This window comes from Macrotis lagotis, chromosome 1 (assembly GCF_037893015.1).
Source record: "Macrotis lagotis isolate mMagLag1 chromosome 1, bilby.v1.9.chrom.fasta, whole genome shotgun sequence".
NCBI lineage: Eukaryota > Metazoa > Chordata > Mammalia > Peramelemorphia > Peramelidae > Macrotis > Macrotis lagotis.
The window spans coordinates 758,966,881-758,977,770 of NC_133658.1; the positions used below are offsets into that span (position 1 = coordinate 758,966,881).

Sequence of the window (10,890 nt, forward strand, 5' to 3'; positions counted from 1 at the left end):
TGTGTTTCCATTGGATTGTAACTGACTCTTTCCATAAATCTGCTTTCTTTTCTCTGAAAAAGTGGCTGCTGTCAGGGTTCCTATCATGATGGAGACAGTCATCTTTAATGTTCAGCAAAGGCTGTTTCTGTGTAGAGTTCAGAAATATGGACAAGAGCTAGGGAGGTCTGGACCCTAAAGAATGGACAAATAAAAAACTGGAAGTCATCTCTTCTTTTCTTTCCTCAGCTCTCATTGTTTTCAGCAGATTCAACTGCCTGTATCAACAACATATTCACCCTTTAGATAGAATAAGGAAAAATTTGGCATGATTATTTTCTAACAGTTCAGTTCACATATCCCAACACTCTAAAACTAAAATGTTAATAATTATACTGATACTCTCACAAAGGAACCAGGGACAGTGGAGTTAGGACCCAAGGACCACAATAGTCCTGTATTCTAAGATTTAGAATTGTACTTTCTGGGTAAATATTTTTTGGTGGGGAGAGAAAGAGGGGAAAAATCCTCTCTAATCTTCCATTTATTTTTCAATCTCACAGGTCCATCATTCAGAGAAGGAAAATCACTCTGTAGTGACTGAGTTTATCATTGCTGGCTTAACAGACAGACCAGAATTCCAGATTCCACTTTTCTTCCTGTTTCTTGGGATCTATATGGTCACTGTGGTAGGGAACCTAGGCATGATCATCTTAATTGTGGTCAGTTCCCACCTTCACACCCCCATGTACTATTTTCTCTGTTGTCTTTCCTTCATTGACTTCTGTCACTCCACTGTCATCACCCCCAAAATGCTGGTGAACTTTGTATCAGAGAAAAACATCATCTCTTACTCTGAATGCATGACTCAACTCTATTTTTTTATAATTTTTATAATTTCTGAATGCCATATGTTGGCAGTGATGGCATATGACCGCTATGTTGCCATCTGTAGCCCTCTACTATACAATGTCATCATGTCTTATAATATGTGTTCTTGGTTGGTAGGTGGAGTGGGTATATTGGCTATGGTTGATGCCACAGTTCACACAGGCTGCATGCTTACAGTTTACTTTTGCAAAGACAACATTGTCAATAATTTCTTTTGTGATCTTCTTCCACTCTTGAAGCTCTCTTGCTCTAGCACCTACATCAATGAAGTAGTGCTTCTGGCTTTTAGTTTATTTAACCTTCTTGTGCCAACCACAATTATTCTTGGCTCTTATATTTTCATTCTCTTCAGCATCCTTCGCATCCAATCCACTGCAGGCAGGTCTAAAGCCTTCAGCACTTGTGGCTCCCATATCATGGCTGTTTCTTTATTCTTTGGTTCAACTGCTTTCATGTATCTTCAGCCTTCCACTAACTCCATGGAGCAGGGAAAAGTGTTATCTGTGTTTTATACCATGGTGATCCCCATGATGAACCCTCTGATCTACAGTCTCAGGAATAATGATGTCAAGATTGCACTGAAGAAAATTCTAGAGAAAAAGGTGTTCTTATGAATGGGAGAAAAGTCATTGCATATGGGATGTTTATTTCCCTTTCCTGATGTAATTTTCCTTTTAAAGCAAATGATCACATTGCCTTCCCAAGTGGCATGATCTACTCACATGACCCTCTTCACAATCCCTCTCCTATCTCCCTCACTTCTTGTTTCCTTTTTTTATGTCAGCAAACTTTTGTGGATGAATCACAATTAGAAGCTCTTTTAATATTGAATAGCAGAGTGACATGTAGTAAAGAGATGATTTACTGTCACTTTAGAATCAAAGAGCAGGGTAGCTGCAAAGCCATCCCATCAGCTTGCAATTTTTCTTTGCTGTTGTAATTATTTTTTTTCTGGATTTTAAGAGATAGTTATAGGAAAGAAAAAGATATCATTTTAAGGTTTACAAAAAATTTTCGAATATATCATTTTATTTGAACAATAATCCTACAGAGGAGATACTATTACTATCCCCCTTTTACATATGAGGCAACTGAGGTACATGGAGGTTATTACTTGCTAAGTCTGACAGAACTTGGTAAGTGTTGGACTGAATAGAAACTCATCTTCCTGATTCAAGGATCAGTGTCTGATAATCCATTGAACTGTAAAATGGGAATAAGAATAGTACCTGACTTCCAAGGTTGCAGAGAGATTCAGATATTTGCGAAGCCCATAATATCAATCTGGCAAACAGTAAGGGATATATAAATGCCGCATGGCTATTCTCTTTTTTGTTTTATTTATAATATATGTTTCAACTCTGTTCACATTTCTGGTCAGACATTTTAGTTCTTTTATTTCTTTCAGTTGCTTTTCAATTCAATCTAAAATAAAACATATATTTAACACTTAATAGGAATTGTCCTAGGATAGAAAAATCATAAACAACCCAGTCATAATTCCTAAAGACCTTATTGTTTACTTGTAGAGGCAGGAGAGTATTAAGGAGGAAGAATATCATTTGTACACAGTTTGGCAAAATAGAAAATAGAATATCATAGGTGGAAAGGGGAAATGAAATTCAGAGGTATTAAATGTACTACATGCAGTATGCAACTTCCTCAAATGGTGGGAATCAGATTAAAATGCAGTTAGGCCATATTTCACATAATAAATAAAAATACAAAAACACATAGACCATACTATAAATTAATACAAAGTCAGTGCACAGTCAGCAGGGATCCCTAAACATGAATTAGTGGCTCCAAATCTATTTGATTTTGACAGCACTGATCCAGAAAATATGTTCCAGGACAATTTAAAGAGAAGACTTTTAACTAGAAAAACTGATATTTTTATTGTACTTACAATTTAGTAACTCTCTCCACTGTGCTAAGGTCCTCAGATACTACATATAAGCTCAAAGCTCATTGAAGTAGTAGACAAAGGTAAACTTTGTTCAATGCACTTCTAAGAGCAACCTAAAAATGTTCTTCAAATCAGAAATTCTTTGTTTGAAAGAGTGTCCAAGAGGTATATGCAAAGTCAAGAAATCTCAAACCCTAGGATTGATGACAGCATCTGGTTCATTAAGCTCTAATTTTAAAGGAATGAACAAGACCATTGGAAGATTTACATTTGCCTGCACAGATATCACATGCACTATTATCACCTTTGAAAAGATGCCTAGCAGAAAAGTTCTTCTAAGAAAATTTCTCATCATTGGCAAAGGTTTTCTGCAAGTAACAGCTGCCAATTATGTGGCTGACCTTTCAGCTAAGAAGAAATATTGTGAGTTGTTTTATACCTAATGCACATGTAATACGGCTCCATCTTATTGTGACTTAAGTAGTGTGGCCACCCAAACTGGCTCCCTGTTATAGAAAATGTGTGCTGAACAGTGATTACTTCTGGTCATACAAAGAACCTCATATTGTTGAAATCTCCATTATCACTTTGTTCTGAACATTATTTGAGAATTTTGAAAATAATGGTAGCATAAACTTTACTTTTTTTAGGTTTTTTTGCAAGGCAAATGGGGTTAAGTAGCTTGCCCAAGGCCACACAGCTAGGTAATTATTAAGTGTCTGAGACCGGATTTGAACCCAGGTACTCCTGACTCCAGGGCCGGTGCTTTATCCACTACGCCACCTAGCCTCCCCCATAAACTTTAATTTTTAAAAAACTCTCAGGCAAAAGAACCTAAAAAGCTTTACTTTAAATTCTGGCAATACTAAGATTTAAAAGAAGGTCCCCAAAACTAGCAGGCAACTTTCTGGACCTGCCAAAAATGAACTCAACTGTTTTAAAAACTCTATAGTTTGATAACTCTGAGTTGAAAACTAGTACATGTGAACTGATTTCCAAGTGGGAATCTCTTCTCTGAATATGTAGTGACTATGGAGAGAAGCTTTTCTAGGATCAATAGGGAAATGAAGCTTTGAACTTTACCTTAGTGTTTTCTCAGACTATTGATTTCCAGTATTTTTTTTAATTCTTTTAGCTTATCCTTTTTTACCAAATCCATGACTGTCCTGTCTCCAACCTTCCACAGCTGTGCATTGCACAATGTGCTGTTTCAGTTAAAGAGAAACAAAATAAAACAACTTATTTTGATTTCTTCAATTTAGCCTTGGTGGCTTAATAGGGTGTTGTAAAAGTTAGGATAAGATTCTTTCTCCTACAAGCACTGTCCATATTACTTTCATTCAGTTTGACTAGTTATTACATGTGGTTAAACTATCACTGATCCTATCACTCTCCTGAACTACCATATGAAACTTCCTTTCTGAGATCTGACACCTCGGTCTTTCCTGAACGATATGATAAATCAATAATGGTCTTAGGCTAATAAAGATATGACTAAATAGAGTTGTGCTAGTGAAGTGCACATAAGGAATTATGGAATATGGAGACCTTGATCTGCAAAACATCAGATGATCATGAATCTGTATGGATGTAGGCCTTAGTAAAGTTAAAGATGAGTTAGACAGCATATATCATTTTGTAACTATTAATATATAATTCAAAATTCTTTCCATCTTGGTTGAATCCATGCACTGTTCTACCAAAAGAGCATCAAACTGTCTGTTTACCCACAGTCCTTCCAATATTTATTATTTAACTTTTCTGTCATCTTTATAAATCTGATATGTATGAAGTAGAAGTTCAACATGACTTTACTTTGTCTTTCTTTAATTAGTAGTGATTTGGAATATTTTTAATACATCTATAGAATTACTGAGTTTTTTCTCTTAACAGCTGAACAATTATATCCTTATATCATTTATCAATTGTGCAATTGTTATTATTCTTATTTATTTGGAATATATGTGTATTTGAAATACATATATATGTATTCAAAATATTCATATATTCTTACATGCATGTGCATATAGATTATTATAAATCATGAAAATGAAACATCTAACAAATTTTTTTCACAAAATAATCAACTTTATTATATTTGGTTATATAAATCTTTTTTAATTTTAGACAATCAAAATCCGTTTTTTTCTTCTGTGATCCTTATTAAATCTTAGTTGTTTAAGAACTTTTCTTAAAAGTTATAAACAATATTCCCCATATTTCCCTGATTTGTTTACAATGGGACTTTTTAATATCTAGGCTACCTATCCATATAGCATTACTAGACCTATAGTCAAAAACAATTAAAAAAAGAAAAAGACTTTATATGAGAAAATGTATTTATGGCATCTCTTTTGTGATGGCAAAAACTATAAACTACACTGGGAAATGATTAAATTATTTTTAATGTATGAATATAATGGAATATAATTTTACTGGAAGAAAAGAGGAAATAGAACATTTCAAAAATATATAAAAATATTAAATGAATTGTTGCAGGGTGATGTGAATAGTATCAGATGAATAATTTGCATTATAAAATGAAATTTATAAAATGAAAAGTTATGAAGACTTTTTTAATATTATGAAGAATGAAATATTGAGAACCAAAAGAACAGTGTATACCATGCTAATAATATTGTTAAAAACAAACAACTTTTAAAACTAAAAAAATCATGATCTAGTGATCCAATGACCATCCATAATTCCAGGAAATTGCTGAGAAAACATACCATCTGCCTTCTGACAGAGAAGTTATGTATTTAGTGTGCAGTATAAGTCATATATATATACATATATCCATTTACACACATCGCATGTGCTCATTATATATCCACACTATATGTATATATGTAGTCTATATTTATATGTATATATATGTATACAAATACATATATATGCATATATACATACATACATACATACATATATATATATATATATATATATATATTTATGCTCGTCAATTAGGGAGTTTGTTTTATTTGACAGTGCATTTATTTTTCACAAGAAATTTGCTTTTTTTTTTCCAGTGAGGTAGAGGCAAGAGAAATAAAAATATATTTTTGTTAATTAAAAATGGTCTAAAAATAGAGAGATGGAAACCCTACACATGAGGAAATGCCTCAAGCATTTTAAGATGAGATCACTGTAGTGTTAGTTTTACTTTGTTACAAAAGACATCTCATGGAATGATTATAATTTCTAAATGTTTGTAATATAAAAGGGAACTTTATCAATAAAACAATAACAAAAAGAATCTATATGCAACACATATCTGTCATACTCCTCTCTATGAGGAAGAATGCCAGAATGTGTTGAGTGGGAGTTAAAATATGCCCAGACAAAACTCAACCTGGGGACTTAAGTGAAAAAAAGAATTTAGAGGACTTTAGTCCACCTAGTAAAACAAACATGCTCTGTGATCAAGAACTCCATAACCAGTATAATTCCAGCCAATTCCCTGTGTCCTCACCAAATCTCATGAGGGTTCTCACTCTGGAGAGAGGCACTCTAATATTTCTGATAGCAGGAGAGGAAGATCTAGCCATGTCTATCTCCAAGGAGGTTGATAAGGGATATTTTTTAAAGGAACTATCTTTTTATCATCTTTGCATAAGGTTGGCCTTTTTAGCAGAAGAATTAATTTCTTTTAGAATTGAACTGACCTTATTCAATCGTTTATTCAATTTATTCAATTATCATTAACTTTATTCAATTTAACTTTATCTAAATTGATTTCTTTAACAAATGAATTCTTCAAATTATAATCCAGAGAGATTGTCATCAATTCCTGCCAAAATTGTAAAGCACATGATTAAAAGAGATAGTTTCAAAATACTTAAGAAAAGAAAGCCATTATCACAATGATACAAAATATATTGAATTCTAAGGAAAAATTCATGTAAGACAAATTTTTCTTTTGTAAAGGATTTTTATGTAACTATATTATAAAGTGACAGTCATCAAAATAGTCTGGTACTGAATAAAAAAGTAGAGAAGTAGATCAATGAAATAAATTAGGTACCAAAGAAGCAGCAGTTAATGACTATGGTAAATGTCCTATTTGATAAAGCCAAAGATTCTAGTTTTTGAGATAAGAACTCACTATTTCACAAAAACTGCCAGGAAAAGTGAAAAATAGTATGACAAAAACTAGGCATAAATCAATATCTCAAGACAATTTTGAAATGGTTATTAGATTTAAACATAAAGGGTAAAACCATAATATAATTAGGAGATCAAGGAATAGTCTATCTATGCATGGAATGGGGAGGAGTTTTTGACAAAAGAAAAGATAAAGAACATAATGAATTGTAAGATGGATAATTTTGACCACATTAAATTAAAAATTTTTGCCCAAACAAAAGTGATGTGGGATTTCCAGGGTGGAGGCAAGATAGCAGCATGAAGTTAGCTTGCTCCATGAGCTTTTCCCTACACAACACTAAATGAAGCCTCTGCACAGACATTAAAGCTACAGATTCCACCAAAAAAGGCAAAATCAAAACGAGTTTTCAACTCTAGACATCATGGAGCAACTTCAGTGAAGGTCTGTCTCTTTGGGCATAAAGGGGAAGCAAAGCCCAACTAGGCAGGAGACCAAGAAAGCCAGCAGGAGGCTTTTAGTCACAGTGCAATCCAAGCCACGGCAGTTTGACAACAGCATTGGTCCCAGCAGCTAGATAGCAAACAAGAAAGGAAGGCTGCAACCCCAATCAAAGTCTGAATCTTGAGAAGACTTGCGGCAAAAGACAGGATAGGATTGGGACAAATCACTAAACAGGAAGAACCTGGACATAAAGGAAGAAACAAACCCCTGCAAAGGTCTCACATGGGCTACATAGGCAACATCTTGGTCAGCGATAAGCTAGGGATCAGATTCCAGCCCTAGCACAAAAAGCTCCTATATCCCAGGAGCAGAACTTAAACAGTCAAAATGAAGGAAAAAAAGCTTAAAGAGAGCTAACCATGGAAAGATACTATCAGATAGAGATAGTAAAAATGCCACCTCAAAAGAAGAAAGCAGTGAAAAATTACCCATATGAGAAGTTTCAAAGGAGTCTGTGAATTGGACTAAAACCCAAAACCTCAAAAAAGAGTTTGAAAATGATTTAAAAACCAAAGAGGAGAAGAAGAAGAAAAATGGAAAAAAGAAATGAGAGTCATGCAGGAAAACTACAAAAAATTGACCAAACTCCTTTAAAGGTAAAAATAGGGGTGGCTAGGTGGCATAGTGGATAAAGCACCGGTCTTGGAGTCAGGAGTACCTGGGTTCAAATCCGGTCTCAGACACTTAATAATTACCTAGTTGTCTGGCCTTGGGCAAGCCACTTAACCCCATCTGCCTTGCAAAAACCTAAAAAAAATAAAATAAAGGTAAAAATAGCCAACTGGAAAAAGAATGTAACTTCAAAACATAAATTCAACTGACTAGAAAATGAATGCAACTCATGTAAAACTCAAATTGACCAATTGGTAAAGAAATGAAACTCATCCAAAACCCAAATGAAACAACTGGAAAAAGAATGCAATCCATCAAAAACTCAAATTAACCAACTGGAAAGGGAATGCACCTCAGAAAAAGTAAAATTAGCCAACTGGAAAAGGAAACATAAAAGCTAACTAGAAAATAAAACCTTAAAAATTAGAATTGGACAAATGGAAAACAAGGAATCTATGAGACTTCAAGATTTAATCAAAATAAAGAGGCATAAAAATTAGAAGAAAACTTAAAGTACCTTTTAGGTGAATTAAACAACATAGAAAACAGATCCAAAGAGATAATTTATGAATTATTGGTCTACCAGAAAGCCTAGATTAAAAAAAGCACCCTGGAAAATACTTAAAAACTATCTATATCTTCTAGATCAAGAAGACAAAACAGACATTGAAAGAATACACTGAACTCCTCCAGAAAGAAACCCCAGGATAAAAACCCCAAGAACTATCATAACCAAATTCCAGATTTCTCAAATAAAGAAGAAAATATTATAAGCAGCCAAAAAGATGTAATTTAAATACAAAGGAAACAAATAGAATTACACTAGATATATAAGCTTCAAGACTGAAGGACCAGAGGACCTGGAATATGATATTTCAGAGGGCAGAGAACCTTGCATTACATCAAAGAATTTGCTACCCTGCAAAGTTCAGGGTATTTTGTCAGGGAAAAAATGGTTGTACAATGTCAGAAAGAACTTCCAATATTTCCTGATAAAAACATCAGAACTGAATAGAGAATTCAATCTCCAAATACAAGACTCAAGAATTGCATATAAAGATAACTGGAAAGAGGGAAAAAATGTTAGTCAAGAATATTAAAATGTATATAATCCTACCGAAGAAGATAATTCTTGTAACTCTTGATAATTGTATTTTTTATAGGAGAACTAAAGGGTTGAAGAGATTGAGTTTAGAGGATATAGGTATGGTTGGTTCTTATCCTTATGTTAAAAAAGATCAAAATGACATCACTATGTTCGACACAAATAAAAAACAGGTGAAATGCTGGGGTCTTTACACTTATGTGTCTCATGTTTCCTTTAACCTACTTTAATTCTATTTTACTCATAGAACTCAGATCTTTCCCTGATGAGGGCATCCTATTTTGGGCAGTCCTGAGCCAGTATATCCCATACCTTACACTCAATTGTAAACTTCTTTTTTTTGTTTTCTTTTTTTATTTAATATTTATTCTCATTTTGTACAAATAATGTTTTTTTTTGTTTTGTTTTGTTTTTTTTAGTTTTTGCAAGGCAATGGGGTTAAGTGGCTTGCCCAACGCCACATAGCTAGGTAAGTGTCTGAGGTCGGATTTGAACTCAGGTACTCCTGACTCCAAGGCCGGTGCTCTATCCACTGCGCCACCTAGCCACCCCTAATATTTTTTTTACATTGATAAAATATTCTTGTTTAAGAGTAAATGAAATACCCCCTCCCCCCATAAATACAGACTTGCTTGAGCTATAAAGGGGAGATAAAAAAATAAAATTAAAAAAATAATAGCAATAATTGTAGGTATGGCCAGGTGGCACAATGGATGGAGCACCAGCCCTGGAGCCACGAGCACCCAAGCCCACATCCGGCCCCATACACCCAACAATCACCCAGCCAGGTGAAATGCAAGCCACCCGAAACCAACTGTCTTGTAAAAACCAAAAAAAAAAAAAGACCCAAAATAAAATAAAATAGTAATAATAGTAGGCGTGGCTGGGTGGCAGATAGAGCATTGGCGCTTGAGTCAGGAGCACCTGGGTCCAAATCCAGCCTCAGACACCCAAAGATCACCTTGCTATGCGGCCCCAGGCAGGCCACCCAGCCCCATTTGCCCTGCACCCCCCCCCAAATAATAATAATAATAAAAAATGTGCTTGAGTCTTTGTTCCAACACCAACAACTCTGTTGTGGGTGGATCACATTCTTTATGATAAGTCCATGGCAAAAATTACTTCCATATTTCTCCACCATTGCCATTGCCTATTGCAACTCCCTCCTTTTGTATTTCTCCACTACCATGTACTATATTTTCTCTCTCCTTTCACTCTGACTTTGCTGTAGGGTATCTGAGTGGCACAGCAGACAGATCCCTGGTCCTGGGGCCAAGAGGCCCTGAGCCCTCCTACCACCCCTTGGGCCCAGTATCCACCTGGTCCTATGATCCCAGACAGGCCATCCAATCCCAGGCCTTTGCAAGAAGTAAAAAAGAAAATGGGTTATATACCACTCTCCCCCCATGGTCCATCCTCTCCTCCATGACTCACATCCCCCACTTCCCCCTGTCCCCCCTCTCTCCTCTTTACTCCAGATGCCTATACCCCATTTAGTATATATGCTGTTTCCTCTCCTAACCACCTCTGATGAGACCAAAGATTCCCTCATTACCCCTTGCCTTCCCCCTTTCCATATCATTGCAATAGTTCATTGTAATAAAGGAAAAACGTATTATATGATACATCTTGGCCTATTCCCCCTCTCCTTTTTCTTTCTCCTATTACATTTTCATTTTTTTCTATTGGCTCCATTTTTACACCATATTTTATCTTCGAATTCAGCTTTCTCCTGTGCTTCAACTATAAAAGCTCCCTCTACCTGCTTTATTAACTGAGAAG

At 34.9% G+C, this 10,890-nt stretch overlaps 1 protein-coding gene across 1 annotated transcript; it reads left to right on the forward strand.

The window, feature by feature from the left end:
• Positions 1-560: 560 nt before the first annotated feature.
• On the forward strand, positions 561-1,484 carry LOC141488058 (olfactory receptor 8G50-like). Its single transcript, XM_074187784.1, has one exon. It carries the CDS (start codon positions 657-659, stop codon positions 1,482-1,484), a length of 828 nt encoding a protein of 275 aa, XP_074043885.1. The 5' UTR covers positions 561-656.
• Positions 1,485-10,890: the final 9,406 nt, after the last annotated feature.